The sequence below is a fragment of the Netta rufina genome, assembly GCF_964035555.1.
Source record: "Netta rufina genome assembly, chromosome: 8".
NCBI classification, from domain to species: Eukaryota; Metazoa; Chordata; class Aves; order Anseriformes; family Anatidae; genus Netta; species Netta rufina.
The window spans coordinates 9,904,983-9,926,386 of record NC_140131.1 but is presented as its reverse complement, the minus strand read 5'-3'; the positions used below and the strand labels follow the sequence as shown (position 1 = coordinate 9,926,386).

General features: G+C 41.4%; 1 protein-coding gene across 2 annotated transcripts in view; it reads right to left on the bottom strand.

Annotated features, from left to right (window-relative positions):
* TESK2 (testis associated actin remodelling kinase 2) overlaps positions 1-21,404 on the bottom strand; it is a 76,117-nt gene that overhangs the window by 21,967 nt on the left and 32,746 nt on the right. For both annotated transcript variants that reach the window (XR_014618673.1, XM_084291235.1), the window contains exons 4-5: positions 20,658-20,706; positions 1,812-1,958 (exon numbers count right to left, since the gene is read on the bottom strand). Coding sequence is in view for 1 of the 2 variants with exons in the window: in XM_084291235.1 (XP_084147361.1) it covers positions 1,812-1,958; positions 20,658-20,706 (196 nt within the window). In the remaining variant the exon portion in view is untranslated. The remainder of the gene's footprint in view (positions 1-1,811; positions 1,959-20,657; positions 20,707-21,404) is intronic.

Below are 21,404 nucleotides of genomic sequence, written 5' to 3'. Positions count from 1 at the left end.
CTACTTCCCCACTCTTAAATGCGCTAAAATTCATCATAAACTGAAAAAAAGGGGGGAACAGTAAGTTATCTTTTCAGTTATTTTTATGCACTTATCTGCACACTCCAAGGTGACCTAAATGGAGCTTTCTGAGCCTATCACAAACTGACATGCCTTCAAGTCTGGGCATTTGTCTTAAGTTTGACGCTCTTGAATTCAGCACCTTTCATTTGAAAAGCCATCCAAAGAAATATTTTATGACTTAAATACTTCTTTCACCTACCCATTGAATATTTTTTCCCTTGGCTAAACACATGTCCTTCATCTGTTTAACGATACATTGAGATAATTTCCCCCCAAAACAGTGGATGGAAGACTAGTAGTCGCTTGGATTTTCAAACACGCTGTACTGAGTTTTTATTTATAAAACAGTTTCTAATCTTAAAAAAAAATAAAAATGGCTACACTTAGGTTAAGATAATGTTTATTCTGATCGCTTTTGGCTGAAGTGACATTAATAAAACCTTCCTAAGACAGTTTTGGGGTATTTTCATGTTACAAGTCCTGAGTAAGCTTAAATAGGGTCATTAGCAGACAGGACAGCAAAGCACTCATCACAAGCTGCAATGGATGGAAGGATCCAGTGTGAATACTGGGGCAATTTGTTCACAGAGCTCTATGAAACTAGAAGCAGTCAACACTTCTAGCTGAGTTTGAATTAGCTAGCTCCTTCAGCCCAGTAAATCCATACAAGCTGTCATCAAAGCAGTTTAGACCAATCTAAGTCCATTGAAAACTCTGCCACTGAAATGCCATTCGGGGGGGATAGTTAATAAATTCATCAATAGGTGACAGACAATGTCAGCAGTCATAACCAATACAGGTACCTTGCCTGTACACTGAAGCAATGGAGAAGTCTTAGTTTGTGATGCGAGCATGAAAACAAACAGGAGCAAAAGCGCTCAACAGATTACTAGGAACTCATTAAATATTTTTAAGATTAAACTTCAGAAAAATGAAAGCTTCATTTCAACATTAGTGTTTGAGCAACAAATCAGGGCAGTTTGAATTTTCATCGCATGGAATTTAATTTGTATGATATAACGGAGTTACATTGCTGAATTAGGCTATTCAAGAACTGGAATTCCAAACCAGCCCACCAGAGATTCTAGTAGTTCTTTTTCAATTCTTTCCCTTCCCATACAAGATTCCTTCATTCCAGTCTCAGTATAGATTCCTTCTTTTCTAACCAACTTGTTCTCTTTTTCAATCCTTATAAGACCTCTGAAAAAAAATTAGGTAAATTGGTTTGGCCTTACTGAGCATAGAAATGGAAGAAATATAAAACAGTACTGTGAATTAGTAAAGAACAGCCACTCTTCCTGTTGAAGGAAGATTTGTGAAATGTGTTGGGGAAAAAAAAAAATAAAAAAAAATAAGATTTTAAAGTGCATCTCCTCAACTTGGGATCTTTGTATGATTGTCCTGTTTCAAATATTCAATTGTTATGCTAAATTATCCAGGGATTGTAATAGATTACTGAACCGTAATTCAGAACAAAACACTCTGCAGCTGGTTTCTGAGAAATCCTAACCTGAACTCATTTAAGGAATGACCTTCCTTCAGGATAATTATTTCTTCAGTTCCCATACAAACTATCAGCATGTTTTGAGAAAGATTTTAAACCTATAAGCTGTATTTGAATTTGTTTCTCACAGTGTCTCAGATCACACTTTATATAACAGTGCTTCTCTGCTGGAAGGAGAAGAAAGAACTAAACAATCAGTTATAGTACCTTCATTTAAAAGTTCCCTTCATTTTATAGACGGTACCTTGGATGTAAGGTCTCGATGAAAAATGCCTTTATAGTGAAGATAACTGATTCCCATAGCAATGTCATAAGCCAATTTCACCCTCACTGTCCAGGGCAAATGCTGGTTACTGTCTAATAGCTGCTCCAGGTTACCATAGTTGATGTACTGAAAAGACAAAACAACATTTGTAATTGATTAATTTCAGATATAATCAGGAATGTAAGATTCATCATTATACAAGCATCTTCAGCTCAACTATACATGTACACTAAAAACTTTCTTTTCCCTTAAGGCTACGCAGGCAGGAAGTTTGCAGACCACGAGAGGCTGAGAACATCTCCCTTCCCCACCTCTACCAATACGTTCATGTTAAAGATACATGCAACAGCTACCACTGCATCAACTAATAATACTTAAATGCTGGTATTGAAATAGACCCTTCAGAAACACATACAACATAATATCACCCTCTCATTTCAGTGTGAGGAACGTAAATGAAAAAAAGATGAAGAGCTGGCTCTCGGGCAGAACAAAACAAGGAGAGGGCTAAGTATCCAAATGTAGGTCGTGGAGCCGGATCGAGTTCCCAGATATCAATTCCCTAAACTGAAGCAGCAGCAAAGAAAAACATCACAATATGTTACTGTAAGTTATGCTTTTTTATTGCTGTATCTACAAGCCCTAATCAGCAACCTGACTCCCACTGCACTCAGTACTACATCAAATGGAAACCCTCAGGAGAAGGAACATGCACTAACTCTACGATAAATGCTATAAGAGACTGTGAAACAAATCATCAGCCAAACAGTGCTAAGTAATGTAATCCTGGGTTAAGACACAGCAGCTCCACTGCTTTTCAAATAATCATTAAAGCAGCAGTGGACTTGTGCTTCATGTATAGATCCCTTATGCCACAATAACTTCTGTGCTGTGTCTGAGCAGCTTCTGGTTTCGCTCCCTTGTTAGCCACAAAGCAGAGAGACTAGGTCAGGCCAGAAGGGAAAGCTGGCAGCAACGCAGTCAGTTCTCTCAAGAAAATCCAAGTGAAGCAGACAGGATAATTGCCTCCCAAGCCTGGTCCAAGCACAGAGCACTGAGGCTGGCTGCACCAGCTGCGCTCCTCTGTCACAGAGGGTTCTCCAACACTCCCTTACGAGGCTCTGCATGTGCCACCATCATCTTGTTAAAGCTGAAACTGTAAATGCAGCCCGTTATTTCTGAAACTGTGAATTCAGCTGTATTTTGTTGGACTTCTTTGTGTCTCAGATGCAGAAGGCAAACAGGAACCACACTCCGTGCAGCCTGGATGTAGCTGAGCTCCCCACACTACTCTAGGCAGGAAAGGGCACACGGAGGCTCAGCCTCTGCTGGCGTGTGGGTCAAGACTCACCTCCCGCACTCCCCTCAGCTACACCCCACATCCCCTGGGAACCAGGCTCACCTGTGAGCTGCACGTCTCACTGGTAACCCAGGACACGACCTCTCTCGTCCTCCTCTCGCAGAAGCTCTGCCGAATCCTTTCCCAGCCCTCGCTGGACAAGCTGGGAAGCACACGCTGAGCGCTTGGGGACAGGGGGCAAAAGGCATCCTCTCCCTCAGCATTTTTCTCCTCCTAGATAGGAACCTTTGCCCTCATCACAGTGCTGTGCATCTACCTTTCGCCCTTGAGCAACCACCCAGGCAAAGGGCAAGTAGAAGACATACTTCCTCGTATTCAAATGTTCATCAGAGGCAGCTGACAGCTCCAGCCTGGGCCAGATTTTCAAGCAGATACCAACTACCTTCTTATATCAAAGGAGGCAATCTCATAAAGGGGCCTGGGTCTAGGAAATGCTTCAATATTTAGCAATTTCAGCTTCTTGCTACCACTTCAAGACCCTGTTTCCTATCTTTTGCATTAGACTAACAGCAGGAGAAAGGGTGCAGGAAAGCTCTTGAATTCTAGAGAACATGACCAATATTTTGAAATGTCCTGTCCTTAAGTAGCATAACTTTTTTTCTTTTTTTTTTTTTTTTTTTTTTTTATCAGAACTAATCTCTTTTGTGCTAAAGTAGAGATAATTGCTCAGAAATTTGTGCTCAGTGCATATCATTTTGCAAAATAAAATGCCTTCTTGGTCCCTCTCTGCAATCAAAGCAAACAAGACTTCACACACTAACGATAACATCAAATGTTTGGCACAGCTTTACCCGGTTTGGGAGAGGGCATTGATTGCACGAATACACTGGAACCAAGAAATCCCAGGCCGGCTCAAGCCAGGGACCCAAAACAACCTGGCCCTCGTGCTGCGAGGTCGTGTGTCAGGAGAGCGGAGCAGATCTGGAACAGGCCACCCAGGGCTATGTAATCACCATCCGTGGAGATTTTCAAGATTCAACTAGACGTAGCCGCAGCCAACCTGACCTGGGGCTGGAAATAATGCTGCTTTGAGCTTTTCCAACTTTGATCTTTCTTAGTGCTTTTACTTGAAGCCCTAAGGGAGCCAGATGACCTTACAGTACTCAAGAAAAAACATTGCTCAATATAAATTTTTAAAAATTTATTTTTAAATCACAAAATGCTAGCACACTTAAGGAAAAGAATAGAGAATAAGAGATCTCTACATTAATTTCATATAAATCATTGGCTTTCCTTTGAAGCGTGCAAATGGTACTTCTCAGGCAGTTATGCTCCAACCAAAACAATATTGACCAACTTGGAACAAAAGCCCTAAAAAACATCTCGCTCAGTAACCCCTTGTTCTGAAGTGATGCTTCCTGACCACCTCAGACCATTTCACCTCTCTGGGCAGTAACAGGCCATACATTTAACACTGCCATACTCTAATTCATCCACGAGAGAATCCAAGGGTGAAGGGGATCACTGACCTGGCTTTTTGTTTTGGTTAGGGCTATGCAATACCACAACAAGTGCTCCAGAAGTGCTAATAAATAAAATAAGCACCCCATAAGAGCATTGAAATACATACCGAGATATGACAATGATAGCTACCTGCTATTTTGACTATCCTCATGCTCTCCGTTTCAATTAAGTAAGCCTCCTGATTCAATCCATTGCTCCCGTATTAGTTAAGTACATCTAATATCTATTCCCCCAGTACTTTTCCAGGCAAATTAGCTTGCAAGGTCATTCACCTGTCTTAACCACAAGGACTGCATTCTAGCACAGGCTGGGTAAAAACAACAGATACATGTACACAGAGGATGCAGATGCACGAGCTGCAGAAGTCAGCTCCAAACCTGATTCTAGCACAGACACAACCCAGCAGTTTCTGACAGGAGGCCCTCAGATCTCATTTACTAGAGAGGAGAGCTCCAGTTGGGGCTCTAATTTCTTCTACGATGCATAGCAGGCTAATCATCAAGCAAACAGGCAATCTACGATTTTCCTATAGGCAGCATGTAAGACTTGTTGATCTCAGATGGTAGCTGGCCAGCAGGTAACCTTTGCGTGCAGAGTCCTGAATTGTCCCTAAGGCAAGTGCCACCCAGAGGTCAGTGTGCCCCCAGTGTCACAGAAGTAACCCAATTCCTCCGATCATTCAGGCTGGTAATGCACACAGCCTGCCTAATGGCTGGTTTTATTCAGAGCCCTTCAACAACGCCTTTTCGGTGTAGACACAAAATTGCAAAGATTATTTTCTATTTGCCGCTGCAACTGAAAGAAAAATGCTTGTTCTCAATCTCTTAATAGCACAAACAGCTCTGTGTGGTAAGAATATCCTAAAGGATAGCAAGGGCACCTCTCCCTTAGAGAATACTGGATTCTATTTTGTCCCTGAGACATTTCAGGGCTGGTACTTTCAGACAAAACCCAGTAAGGTTACAGCACACACACCATCTCACAGCATTGTTCTGCTACAACAACGGGCATTGCGTAAGCACACAAGCAATTGGAGGAGAGATCTGATCAGGCTACAAGAATGGAAGCAAAGGACGCTGCGTGTCATAGAGAGACCTCACAGCTAAATGGCACAGTGTTCAGAGCTTCTCAGACTCTGTATTATCAAGTTGCAGTGACACAGCCACCCATTATTCCCACTGCTAGCTTTTTGTCATGCAACAGGAGACCAACAGTCAGGTTATTTGGTTGCCAGAGTCTAAAAGTAACCACTCCAGGTTATTTTTATATTTACAAGAGCTCTGCATAGCAGATTCAACTACAGTTTAAAAGACTGTGGCATTTTAGGTCACAAAAACACTCTGTCTTCAAGATTATCCGTGGTATGAGCTATGTGCTTTCGTTGCTAGAATGGAAGTTCAGCAAAGCTGCAAGTTACATCTCTCCCAAACCTTATGAGGAAAGAGGCCAGTAGCATCTCTGAAGGACAAGTTACCCAGATGCCCAGCCAAGCGTGGGTGCTTCCTAGATCAGACAGCTTTGTAGAGGCTTCAGGTATCATCACTTAATGCAGCAAAAGGCAAAAGCAGCAGTATAACCCTTTCTCACACAACTGTCATTGGAAACATTTTCACCTAGGGATAGGATAATAGGACTGCTTCCTTGCAAACACTTGCAGTCATGTTATCAGACTCAAGTGTGAGAAGGGGAATTAAATTCAAAATGTAATGGTACTTGCACATGGCATTACATGTTTAACTTCAAGAGATTAATATTGAACCTTCAGTTTTCAGCCTTCAAAATAAAGTCTTGAACACACTAATAGGACAACTAGAAGCTTGCAAAGACAAGACATCAGATCCACATGATTCCAGCAGTTGGAGCTCAAAACCAAAGACTCCAAACATCACCAAGTCTGAGGGGGAAGAAGGAAGTGAGCTGAAAAGAGTTTTCAACACTATTTTGAAAACTAATGCTGTTTTAGGTCTAGTGTCAGTCACCAGATACTGCACAGGAAAGCCAGAAAAAGTTGGCCTACTATTTACTCTGCTTTAAATGTCACTGCCTTCTGTTTAAAAAGCAACAAATAACCACAAGACACCCCTCTACGGTGGCCCAAATGTTGACAAAGGCAATGCAGTAAGTGGTTAAGAAAAGTAGGAGTGGAGAATGCATTTAAGATGACAAACCAAATGAGGTTAAGCAAAGAATGAGTTCTGGGGAACTGAACACTGCAAGACAAATACTGAGACAGAGGACGAATATGGTGGAGAAGCTCAGCGAAGAAAACAGGCAGAGAAGCAGGAATAAAGAGAAACTAGAGCCGTGTGACACCTTCAGCATGGAGGCGAGAGAAGGAGGGAGATGTCAGAGCAAAGGCCAGACTGCACAGTGACTGCGGAGAGTCTCCAAAGGGAGACCAGCAAGCAAAATAACAACAAATGTCCTTCTGCCCCAGATGCCATGATCAGCTACAGGGGGAGGCCTGGAAATTTCCTAATTTCCCCCCATCTGGTCTCATCAGCTTCAACTGTACGAAACTGGAACCAGAACAGTATCGGTATGTTCAGGACTACCGTATGAGATATAAGTTGGTACACTGAGACTGCTAACCAGATTAAATTTAATTGGTTTTGAAGTCTGTTCACACACCTCTGCTTAGGAAGCGGCCAGTTTAAAGGTCTACAAAACCACCTTGGCCAACCGCCTCTGAGCAGTAACCTTCCGTTTCCACTGAGCACCTAACACATTGATGGCACCTAACAAAATAAATGTTAAAGCAGAACAAGTTGGATGTTTAATTTGGGCTGTATTCTTGGACAGCAGGTGAATTGATATTGCCTGGGAAAATAACACCATGTGGACATGGTCAGAACATGCAGGTGAAGCGAGCACATTGCAGAACAAAGCTCAAAACTTTTTAATGAGAGACCAGAAGGTCTCAAGTGGCTATGCAGAACGGCCTGATTAAAATAATAGAAAAACACAGTTCTTCTTCCAAAGGGCACTTTTCTTTCCCACTCCTCAGTTGCTGAAAACTGAAGGGAAAAAGAGTCCGTAGCCTAAAGTAAATCTCTCTTCTGCTTTCCAACCAGTGCATATTTTGACTAAAGAACTAAATTGCTTTTTCTTTAAAAGCGTTAACTGTTACAGCATAAAAATAAGCTTGCTTTAAGAGGTGTCAGCTATTCTTCGGAGAGAGGGCAAGCTTCTTCATGCAGTTGCCACCGCACGGTTACCACCAGAGCTCAGGCCCAGAAGCCACGAAGCGCAGCAGGCCTCACCCCACGTCCCGGGCTGTGTCAGGTGCTGCAGCGACGGATCCACTGTCGCCTCCTTCCGAAAAGGCTTGTACAGGCACAGCTCGTTTTATAGGGCAACCAAGAATTAACACGCACCACTCGGGAAGGAGCGTTCACAAAACCCATCTGTGGCATTCCGAACGTTTAAGGGCTGGCAGGGAAACAAACATGGCAAGCTCCATCCTCCTTTATTCTCTGCTCTGTCCAGCAGCTCTTATGGTCAGCAAGCACAGTGTATCCCTTTCTGTCATTCCTTTCAATCAAAGTTGAACACTCGTTTGCTTGTCTGCTTCTAGAAACAGATTGCTGTGAGACTTCAACTGCAGGCACATCGCAGCAAGGCACTACTCAACCCACACTAACAAAGTCAGGTTTATGGGCATTCGCTTACTCATACCCAGGTTTGAAACACTTCAGGAACTAAATTTATTTTGTTGGAACCGGAAAACACTCCCACTATATCTATGCAAACCGACCTTGATAACCACTTTTCCTGCAATTATATTAGTAGGAAAAACAGAAAGCAGAGAAGGCCTAACACAGAACGGCACATTTGTCAGCTGAAGTCACACCACTCGGATCCTAAGCACAGGCTGGTTTCAATGCAAATGACAATCTGTGATACGGCGAGCTAGCAACGGCATAAATTATCACACAGGCACAGAAGAGAAAGTACCTTGCTGCTGACACCGGCAAGAGAAACGGCATCTCGACAGTAACACTTGTGTTCAAGAGCAGAAAGCTCGCCCCATATCAAACACGCTATGCACTTGGTTCTGCCTGGAAACATGTTGTAGCCCTTGACAAGAAGCCTCTTACTTAAATAAGATTTTTCTCACCTTCCCCACAAAGATACGAGCAGCATCAGCCCATGGAATATATGCCTGCAAAATTCCAGATAAATAACCTGTTTGCTTTATGTAAGTCTGTAAAAATAGCTCCAAGGAGCTACTGACTCCAAGTTACTGTACACAACAACCCCTCAAGGTGCAAACTTTGTTTGAATTCTGCCCAAAAATACTGTTTTTGAGCTGTTTCAGAGTGCTTTTCCCAGCCTCAACGCTCCAGCTGTGCCACAATGAGCGCCCTCCAATGTAAACAGCCACTTCATCAGGAATTACAAAATGCATCAGGATCCCCCATAAACAGTGCTGTGCAAAGGCAAACCTTAAAAACTCTCTCATACAACCCTATTTTGAATGGTCCCAATCACTGACAAGTGAAGTGCAATGAAGGAAGTGAAATTACAACACACTTGTTAATTCAAGAGTATGCTTCCTGGGGTCCAGGGTGAGAGAGGAAGGAAAGGAAGAGAAAGCACTAGAAACTGAACTTACTAAAAATATATACAAGGGAAAAAAATCCCAGGCAAAATGTTAAAGAGCCAGCATCACAATATTTAATTGAACTTCATGTCTTTATATGCACACGTAACAAGAAAATCTAGTCCTCAAGACAATATTCAGTTCTCCTCCCCCATAATAAGAGTGAGAATATGCAAGCTTTATGAATTAACCTAAACATATTTCCAAGATACCAGAAAGTAACAATACAGGAATGGCAGGAGTTACAGTTAAAGAATGTTTTTTTTTATTTTTTTTTTTTGCTAGAGACAATGGTAAATGGACCAGTAGGTTTAAAATTAGTGTTAAAACACCAATACAAAAAAAAAACACACAACACCCCCCACACACAACTACAGGGAAGGGAAGAGAGAAAGGGAAAGAGACAATGCAGCTTGCTGTCTCCAGTTTAATATTTATCTGCCTTTTATATTACTTTCTCCTATCCCTGAAACATTCTAAGAAGGAGGAAGAGGTTACCACCAGCAGGATATTTAGCAAGCCTTCCTCAGAACACAGAATATTTGGAGGCATCTATCTCAAAATAATAAATAAAAAAAGGTTCATAACACACTGTTACAGGCTCAGAAGTGACAAAACAAGTCAATCATCTTCCTGGGAGTGTAAAAAAAAACAACTTGAAGCCTGCGTTGCTGAAAGCGAGAGTTTAACCATGAGCTCTTAACCCCATACACAGGCTTTTAAGAAAATGACTGGAATTCAAAAGCTTGCACATTCGCAAGTTCTCACTGAAACAACCGGTTGCTCATCACTTCTGATCTAGCCACCTGCACGCATAAATACAGACTGGGTACCTAAAGTTAGACTTGTATTTCCAAAGTCTTGGCTTCTGTCTTTAAATGAGGATTTCTTTAGGGTTTCTGATTATAGTACTTGTACTTCTGAACTTCTGAGACCCACCCTTCTGTCCTTGGTTAGCCAGAACTGCAAAAAGGACTGGCATTCTCTGGAGAGCTGTCCCCAGTGTGCTTAGCTTACCTGGCCACCAGCAACCCAAGCAGGTTTTTCCTTTAACCCATCTGCCTGCAAGCACTTCGTGAGGCAGAGCTTGTAAGGCCAGCTTGTGTCCTCCAGAAGCCAATGTTTTTATCAGCTTTATTTTCTGCAGCCGAGATTTTTAGAATCAATTCCGTCCTTCTGTAAAGCAAGGACCCACTTGAACGTCTGCTGCTTACTATTCTAATTCTGCACGTCTATATGGTAAGAAATGAATCCTTAAAAGATGCATCTTGGGGAACTGGTCTAACCACAGCTGCAGGAAAACACACAAATTAATTAACTAAAGCTTCCTCTAGCCAAAAATTAATGAACTAAATCTTCCTCCTGTTCTCAGGAGCAGTACTGCAACCAGGTACAGCTGCATTTAGCTTCCAGTCAAACTGCAGCTGCACCACAGCAGACTGCAGTCCATAGGACTACCTTGGGATAAGCAACCCAAAAATTAAGGTGAAAATCCTCTGTTGGTTAGTATTTTTCTGGAAACTCTAGGTCTTTGATCACTGAAAGCCAACCATCTTGTCTGGCTGCATTCATGAAAAAAGTAAATAGCTATTGGATGCAGGAAAAAAAAAAAAGGAAACACCACCAAACTTAAATAAAGTCCTTTACATGTATTTCAAGAACCTGACTTATGACATTTAAACACTCAAAATTGCCAAACTACAGATCAAACAGATGTAGCTGAAACTCCTGCGGAGGCCTGTTACAATTCTGCTGGAGAAAGAATGAAAGGGTCAGGCACACCACGCATGCCACAACATCAGGGTACACGAGTATGAAGTGGAGATGGAATTTAAGGCAGAACACTACATTTCCTGCCTCCTATCACTGAAAGCCAGGCCCCCTCGTGTGATTTTAAATGGACTTTATTGGTATGTGCAGAACATCAAGCTGTGTTTGGGGCTGAACTCTTTTTTTCCTTCTAACTAATTCACAAAAATATTCGGTTCCCAAGGAAAATAATATAAACAAAGTAAAGAATATGTACTTTGTCTTCTGTGAAATAACTTCGCAGTCTCAGAGGGTTTTTTGTGTTACAAAATAATTCATGGACTCAAAGTTAGTGCATAAGGTTTAAGCAGTGTGGTATTTTCCAAACACCAGCTCAACCCTCCCTGGTCTACAAACTTTAACATCTTACTTTGAGCAGTCTAGTAATTAATTTACTTATTTCATACACCACGTTCAGATTTAATTTTGCACCCACTGGCACATGCAGAGGAGCTGGGATTGCTTTTAACTTTTATCAGTAGAATTTTTTCTTCTTCTTTTTCATGCAACCTTTCCAAAAATATAGTTGAGGCAGACACCCGTCCCCCCCAACAGCATCATTGGTCAATCTACCATCCTCCAGTTAATACTTCATAAGGTTATGGCTGCTTATAGAGCTACCCGTACTTCTTGATGAGGATCAATGGCACAGGAATGGGTCTCTTCAATTCTGCAAGCTGGAAAGTGTCAGATACATTAAGCCTTTCACATGTGAATCTCTCAAGTTGAAGAGAGACACACTGTACTCCTCTTAACAGGATGAATCCATGGGAAAAAGGAGCCAGCTTTGAACATGAAACAATATGATGCCTTGCACAGCACAGGGAAAGTATGAGGTAGAGCTGGTCAACAAGCATCAATCCACATTGGCTGAATGCACTCTCAGAAACTTTTTGTAAATTAAACTGAGAGCCTAAGTAAACTGTTACAGCAAAACTGAAACTGGCAGTCTGTAGACTATACATGACTCTACATACCATGAAGACTGAAAAACTAAGACCGAGTATAGCTCATGTGTTGATAAGTGTTTTTAAAATTCTGTTGTGAGCTATCAAAAGAGATGAAGGGAGCTGCGCCTGCACTACAGTAAGTTCATAAAGAAACCTTCATTTGAAAAGGACTAAAAGATACACTAGAAATCATTTGCAAGCTGTATAGGAACAAGCAAAAGCACAAGGTCTACACAGTCCTGGACAAAGCTATTGAAATAACAGATTTTATTTACATACAAGTACCTAACAGTCAGATTTAGATTTATTTTTTTTTTCCTTAAGTTACTGTGACCAAAAAAGTTAACGATACTTTGATAGAAGAAATCTGAAGCACATCCCAAGGCTTCAGACTTTAAAAATGTAGGGTCTTTAAAGTTTCAAAAAGATATTGCTAGAGACTTGGTTTGCCATGCTATAAACATTCATCTCAGAACATAAACAGCAACTTCCTAACTTTTTGGCTCTAAGAGAGGTCCCCGTTACCTATGTCTGTTTCCTTTCAGCAAGGCAGCTGCTGAATGACAAAAGTGATGCCTTCAGTTCTTCCTAACTTATTACTGGTGTCCACACACAAAGAAGTAGGAAGCACAGTCAGTGGACTCGTCTTTCTGTACACATTGTGTTTCTGGGGGCTTTTTTAACTGAGGAAGATTGAGCCCATATTCACAGGCCATACATACTGGTTATACAGGCCATAACCAGTATGCAGGCACATAGTAACAGAGATTTTGCAACTTTTAGGTTCACTTGAACTCTCTCCCCGAAGTGAAAAGTAAAATACTCCAGTTCTGTATTTTTAAAAATAGATGATAGTAAATGAACAAGACATTTCAAGGCACCTATGAGTTTGCAGCATTTTTTCTTCAGTGAGATAACGAGTGCTGTTTCTCAAGAACAGAAACCTAAAGCACCATGCAGACAGAACAGTCCTAACAGACGTTGTGTGATGCAGGCATTCTATTTCTGTGCTGGAAAAAAAAAAAAAAAAGTTGCAACAAAAAGGAATGATTTCTCACCTTATATATTACAGACTAGCCTTGTCTTCCTAACACTAGAGTTATTTCCTGATCTGCTTTAACCTCTGCTTGTGCTGCCATGACCCTTACTCTTCTCCTCAGGTTCTACAGTGAACTTCTCATAGAGTCCCCAGTCATTAGGGGAGAATACAACTACTTCTGTATCAGACAAGGTTACCATTACTTTTCTCTACAGGTCAAATCCCCGAGGCCCAGATGAATGGTTTTCTCTTGACCTCGAAGCTGGCATACACAAGGCCCGACTCTTAATGACTCCTGTAGGGGAAAAGCTAATGAACCCAAACAACTAAATTAACAGAGGAAATAACACAGATGTGTGCTGCCTGCACTTCAAGTCCTACACCAAAAGAAGCAAAAGAATCAAGGAAGGAGTATCCAAAGGTTCTCTAGTTTTACAGCATATAACCATTCCTGTCATTAGAGCATACCTTCCTGGAACTGAATACGTTTAGTTCTGATACTAAATCCAGGAGGGGTATAAAGTAACCGTAGTTTAACAGAGGACCTGATGCCTCTGAAATTCTTTCTGTTAAGGCTAAGTTTACATGTCTGGTGCTTGGGTTTTATAAATGCAAAGGCCCAGATTGCGTCTGCACACTGCATTTTTGAGCACTGGCCTCATTACAGCCCCACTGTAACAACTCATCTTCCCATTCATACAGGAAAGGCTGTAAAATGAAGCTGAAGCTACAATGAATGCTACAAAAAGAATCTGAACTAAGGACAAAAAGAAAAAGGCATGTAAGCAGAGATTTATTACAGTATTAATCCACAGGTCACACTATTCATTAGTTGAGAGATCACAAGGATCAATTTAATCTGCAGAATTTCACACATACTTAGAGTTCTTACAAAGTTTAAACAACCAGACCTTCTGCAGCATCCGAGACCTAGGAGACTTTTAATGCCAGCTGCTGGCTGCTGAACGTCAGCTGGAAGATACCCTTTGTCATCACAGCATGTTAATCCTTTTTACAGAAAAAAGAAATTTTGAAGTAAATCCCACCTTTATACACTACTCTGTATCAAGATTCATTCCTCCAAAAACAAAGGCTCTTGGAAATAACAGGTATACTCTCAAAGCTCTTCAAGAGAAAGCCTCACGGTTGCTCACTTCATTCCTCCAGAAAGTCACCGCAGCTGCCGGTTCCATGCAACCACGAAGTAACATGACACAGTGCCTGAAACCTCCAATACACTCAAGATGTTTTATGTATGCACGAGATCAAACTAGACCAGAGCTAGAGATCAAATCCGAGGAGAGACAGAGGACCAGAACATCTCTATAGCTTCCCTGCCCCCTGCTTTTCTCGTTCACCTTCTTGAGTTTTCTTTTTTCAATACGACCGTCAGAAGTAGCAGGTGCCTTGACATTAAGGTACATTTCAATAAGCATGGGTAGCTAATAAAAAACACAAGATATTAAGGAATACAAGGTGATCTGGAGCTTTTTATCAGTATGGATTGTCTGTGCAGTCTCTTCAGTGCTGAGACCGAGTACCACATATGAAGTAACAGAATTCTTCCATTATTTGCAAAGAACGCATGCCAGCAGCAGATTCCTCTCTCAAATAGTTTGGGCAGCTACTAAAAATAACTTTACAGACTACATGCAAAAATATATTTAGAGCTCTATTTACTCTGCCTTGCTGTATGATGTTATTATTGTTTTCCAACAGCATTAGGAGTATTTTATTTTCTTTTATTTATTTTTTTTTCTTATTGCCACCTTTAACACACCTTTCACCTTCTCTTCAGTTATCTCAAAGCCCGGGCTAACCAACTGATCACTGCAGCTATTCCCTTGTTTGAGGGACAACCACCAGAGCCTTCTTATCAATAATAAGAGCTGGAAAAGAGGCGATACCTAAACAGGCAGCAACTCCTGTGCAGTACAGAATATTTGCAGAATGACTGTTAAGAGGAAATAGAGCTCTGAAGACACCAAGTTCTCTTAGGTTGATGGGCTAGCCTACTGTGAACACCAAAACAGTTAAATATTTGTAGTGCTACAGGAGAAAAACTGAAGCTATCCAAATAATACAAGTCACACTCGTGTAATAACACCAGGGATTTAGCATGTGTTAGAGGAGGTGGTGTGAGGAGGAAGCAGGGAAGGAATGGTGTTCCTGGGCTTTTTAAAACTCTGAGTGTCCAGTTGCTATCTGGAAGGAGTTGTATGCCCATGAGAGTTGCTGTAAAGGTTTAGAAGAGGAAACCTAAGTGATGTCTACCTGTTTTTTCCCATTCTAGGGCCAAGGGCTTTCCACAGAAAGGTGCCTAAGAACTGAGGGAGGAAAAAAGAGGAAAGGAATAGGGAGAAGCTTCAATAAAACCTCACTAATGATAGGCTCTGCTTCTGAAAGCTGTATGCCAGAAGGACCTTTCCTCTTAAAGAATTTATCTTCCTCCCTTGTAGAAGGATAACAGCACAATTTTAACAATTCTGAGAATTTTAAGCTATTAATATCTTCCCAATCATCGCCAAAAGCCAAAAATACTACAAAGAGAAGGTCTCCAACAGCCTGAAACCACTCACTGCATTTACATTTTGCCTAAACTACTGCTATCAGGAGGAAAAGCAGGGAAGGAAAGCTACCACAGAGGAACTTTTGAAACAAATCTCTTCCAAAGCCACAGGCTTTCATTAATACAAGTTTCAGAGTGCAAAAGGACACCGTGCTAGGAAGAAAAAAGTGTTTTTCCAACTGCTACATAACAGCATTCTTGTCTCTAAACAATTAATTGTGGTTGATGGTAAAAACAGCAGTGCCAGATTCAATAAGCCATTACAGACATGTCAAAATCGTCCAATAGCAATTATCTTGCCCAAGATGAAAATTAACATGTCTGGAAGGATTTCCGTAGTAAATTTTTTTCCCAGGGTTTCCAACATGGCTATAAAAAATTAATTGAGCTGAAAACGTGCACTAGTTCAAAGAATTCCTTTGGATTCACTTTTTAAAAGGGCTGAAGCAGCAGTCAAGATATTTTTCTTACAGTGCTTTTTAGCACCCGCATCTCCAGCATGCATTAGTGTAGACATCACCACTCTGAGCACGCAGGAAGCATTTCAGGCTTCAGGGCACCTTCATGCATGTCTGCACTCAGCATCTGTGCGATGAGATGTGTGAAGCAGTTGATAAGGACTCACCAAACGTGGCTGCAGAAGCCACTGAAGGAGCTGGGTGCACAGAAAGATGCCACTGAAGGAGCTGGCCTTGCCCTTTATAGCTATTTCAGAGTTATCCAAATGCCACGTGTACAGCTTCTTAAAACCAAGGCTGCTCAAGTATTATCTCGGATCCATGAAACACCTAAAATCACACCAGGCAGTTGGGGTGGGATCAGAAGGACTGACTGGGTAGTACACCAACAAGGAGAAAGACAAAGGCTGCCAGAGAGGCAAGCTGGGCAAGCAGCACATCCAGCTACTGGCTGAAAGAACATCGTCCAGCCCTCCACCGCTGAGCACGTGCTGCTATCGCACTGCCACAGCCCTGTCCTCAGCCTGAGAAAGCTCCAGTGCGTGTCAGATCTTGCCCGGGGCACATAAAGCTATAACTTCAAATTGCGGCAGCAGAGAATCTGTACACTTTCTTTTTAAGCTATCAACCGATATGAATAATAGCCATAAAACTTCTGTAGCCACAATCAGCTATTGTTTGCAAAGCACTGCAATTGCAAGATAACCCAATCAACACATAACTCCCTTCCTCATCTTTTTTTACACGCAGGTGTCAAGGCTTTCATTTCCTCCAAGAAGGAATTATCAAGCTGTACAACTCTTCCTGTACACACACATCCATCAAGTTATACCAAGATTTTAGCCTGACCTCTTGGCAATTCAGATAAATTTACTTAACAGAGTTCAATGAATAATTTAAGATTAGGAAAGAGTTATTGAGTGGCTAGATGCTAGACTGTATGCTACATTACTGCCTTCCATGTAATAGCATAGGCCTATACAGCATGTAAAACAAAGAAATCTGTGTGCACATTTCTTTGCCACTCCAGCAGTGGCTCATACCTGATCTCTGAAAGTTCAGCAGCATCTCACGCTAACTGACGCCAGAGCCTGTGCTTCTGTGCAAGTCTCCCAAGATCTGAGGATGCTGTGTGCCCGGAATGGAAGCTAATGGAGTTGCCAGATTAGGAAGGTGGTCAAAAAACAGAGAGGTTTGACAGAGAGACTGGAACTAGGCTGGAGATGTATGTGAGTACATGCATGCAGTAAGCACTGCAGATTCACACAGCTTCAGAACCAAACCACCTGCCACAGATTAGTTGAATACTAAGCAACATCCAGTCCCCAGTTTTATGCACAGTGAGCACAGCAAATCCATGCCCACCAGCTCAAAGCTAGCGAGACAGCCTAACACTCAGCAACTCATCTGAGCTGTACACCTATTGAAGCCTCTACCTCACCTTCCTTAAAATGTTTACGTGCAAGGAGAGAGGCCCATGCCAGCCTAAATCATTCTGTGACTCTGAGAATAGATATTAAACTACTTGAGAAAAATATGCCATAGTTTCTGGCCTGAGTAAAGCTTCAAAAACAATACTGACTTTTCAAAACTGTTAGAATTGTAAATTTAAAACAAGGCCAAGGTTCTAGTGCAACCTATAAACAATTCCATTCTTTTAGTGAAAAAAATCAAAACAAAACAGACAGAAACTGCATCTTGAGTAATGGTTTTAAAACCAAAAGCCACTTAAGACAGAGGACAATTAAAACAATATAAAATGCTGGCAACAGGGAAAAACCCAAAGCCTACATACCACTGACATCTTCCTCAAGCGAAAAACCTGCTTGGCGTGCTCACTGTGTTTAGCTTTCCATGTGTTTAAATACACAAGAGGAGAAATCAGTGACACTTCAGGCTGCCTTCCAATAGTGAAGTACTACATGCTACTAATGTATTCCTTTAATTGACTAAAATTCTTCGAGGCCCCTCTAACACCATTTATGACTGTTGCCCTGCCTTCTAGTAGTATGGGGATTGTTAAGCACAAGCCATCTAAATCCATTCACCAAGTATTTGCCACAAGAGTTCAATTTCTTACACCACTGAAACTTGAAACATGATTTCCCATCTCCCCCCCAGATATAAGCTCTAAGTGATGCTGTATCCCTTCTACTTAGAAATACCATCAACCACACAAGCAAAACACAACTTTTCTTACTATGCACATTCCACGTCTACAAGTGGTAATTAAGCTCCTTTCAGGACAGGTCCAGCATAGGCTAGCAAGAGAAAGGATTCTCCTTGCAGTGACTCAGATGACTACTAAGAACAGGGTGATGAATCAAGAGTTTCACCTCCAAAGAAGTGAAACCTTGGCAGAAGCTCTCTGAGTGCTAGTAGTGTCAGGCTACTATCAATTATGTTGAGCACTGGAAGCTAGGAGACCACCTTTTTGGACCACAAGCTGAGAAAATCCACAAGACAGTGGGTAACTCGTTTATCCTCCTGGGCTATATTTGAACTGGTGACTCACCAAGCGTGTCTTACTTGTTATTCCTTCAGCTGGCCATTTCACCTCCTTCCTCTAACCTCCAGAAGTCATCAGCACACAATTATTACTCTCTACACACAAACACCAAGATGAAAAAGGCCTCGACAGTCAGCAGAAATGACTGATCTCACCACCTGGGACATATTCAGCTCTGGAGTTTTAAAAGCTCTGTAAAACCAAAGAACAACGATTGTATTGGACAAAACATGTGGATTCCCTACAACATGAAGTTACGATGGCCTTTGGTTGCAATTTTTCCTATAGAAAGCATTAAATGTCCACCTTGGTCCACACAAGCAAAGCAGTAATCACTACGTGTATTTTTATAACCTGCTCCTAAAGCCATTCTGTTTCTCAAAATTTTGCAGGGGCCTTCTTCAGCCTGAAACTTTTCCTCTTTGGTCTCAAAATAATGTTTCAGGAATCTCTTCTCTTATTCTGAATTATAACTATAAAAAAAAAAGTTATATAACTATAAAAAGTTATTCTTTGAAGCCTTTCTTGCATTTGTTTGCTTGCCAAGAACTCAAAAATAGCTGAAGAAAGCAGGCAGCTACAAGATAGTTCTCCATGAGGAAGCATGTTGTGCTGAAGCTTCATTTTCTTGGTTTTCTGGGTGGGGAGGGATGTTTAAACAGCAAGCAAGTGACATGAAGAAAAAACAACACGCTGAAGAGGATCTGCAGATATTTAGTAAAAATGAAGCATTATAGAGCCCCACCTCTTCTAGGATATGTTATGGGACAGGAAAGACCTGAAATCTCCCTGTTTTAACTGATCAGAGGTCCACAAGAAATTAGCAATAATGTTAGCAAAACCTGCTTGCAGGACTCAATCAGCCACACAATGCCAAATCTTGAAGAATTTTTCTTTTCTGAGCACGGGGTAGGGAAGGGAAGAAAAGGAAAATAGGAGAGGGGTAGTTTATTTGGTATCAAAGGATTCCTCATATACACGCTGTACCTTAAAATCTCTGAGAGCGTCTTTACCTCGCTTACACTAGAAATGCAGCCACCAGTAGCTAGGACTATCATTGCTGAATTGTCACCACAGAGGTGAAGAAATTCACCGCCCACATATGCTTGCCTTTGCCTCAGAGTTGCACATGACAGCTGCAGGAAGCGATGGCCACACAGTACCATCCTGATGACTCTTCCAATCCTACAGTAATTCTTTGGCAAGCGTACTGGGAACCCATTTTAATTGCTAATTAATAATATAGATGTTACCACAACGTTTAAGTAGAAGAAAGGGTCAAACTTTTATTGAGCAGCTCCTACAAAATAAGACTAAGTAATAAACATGAGATTTACAAAACATGAACATCTCTTCAATCTCTACTCAAACTAAAACAGCAGAATACACTTTTTATGGATTTTGACACAAAAAAAGGTAAACACTATTCCTAGCAAGAAAACACTCCCTTCTGTTTTTTTTCCCAAGGGGGAGGATTTAAATGCACAATTGAGTGAAATTTGGTGGGAAGACTCACATGAACTGAAATCTCAGTTTCTCATTTGATAAATGGACCTTGGCAGGGTACATGGGCAATGGAATAGTTCCTCTGTATGGAACCCAGATTAAGCTCAGATGTTCATGTTATTGCCAATAAAAAGATGGCAAGGACTGAACGGATTAGTATCACCCAGCTGAAACATCCCTGATTCACCTGTGAAATGCACATGCAAGCAGAGTATACATGAGAGTTAAATGCAAAGCAATGTCTCGCACAAGTACTACTTAGGGGCGCCTCAGTGGTAAGCCACATCTCTTATTTAGAATAGTATCAGTGGAATTTTGTTCCCACTGATTTTTTTTTCGTCTTAATGAGAGCTTCTAATGATAAAAGACATTCCAGGGCTATAAGCAAAGTACAGTTCTGAGGCCTGATGCTGCAACCTTCCCACCACATAGCAAGCAGCACGTGATTAACTAACGAGTCCCTGTGAAGGACACAGACTCTAGGTGAAGAGCAGCTGCAGAATCTGGCCTGAGAACAGTTTCATATTGAGTACGTATATCATTAAATAGTCTTACCTCAGTAAGTGCGTGCAGCTGTCCTTGATGCACACAGACACCCATAAACCTACAAGAAACAAGAAAAGAAAAGTGGTTTGGGCTTTTTTCCCCCCCTCTATTTTTATTTTGCTTTGTTTTTAAAAACGAAACTAAGATAATAAAAAGTACTGGCTATGCCAAGAAAGAAGGGAAAAAAACAGCCTCTCAGACAATGCATACCTCAAGGGTGATTATTTAAAAGTCTCAGCACAAAACAAAATCATGTGCCTACACTACAATAAGCAGTTCCAAGAGAGCACAGGAGACAGCTCAAACAAGATGGGAAGTTAGTGATTTGACTATAAGCAAAGGACAGCATATAATGTTTTATGCAGAAAGGAAGAGCCTCAGAGAGCTCCCTGTTTTAAGGAAGCCAAGTTATCCAGGGTTGGTCTGCACAAACAGCAAATTACTTCCCTTTGCATTTTGCTGATTAAGCATAAAAATGTTCCTTTCTGTCCCATTCCTAACCACTCGAGAATATGAGAGCACTTGCGTGCAGCGTACTTTTATTCTCCATTCCTCCCACCCCCTTTTATTTTCAACACTTCCTTGGAAGCAAGTTTTGATGGTACCCTGTGTACACATTTACCACTACATTGCCTACATTGCACGAGGTTCAGACTCCTGCAGTTAACAATAACAACTGTTACCCTTGATTTTTCTGCACAGTGACAGAGAAATTGCCATATATTTAAACAGAGGAACAACTGCAAGCTCATTTCT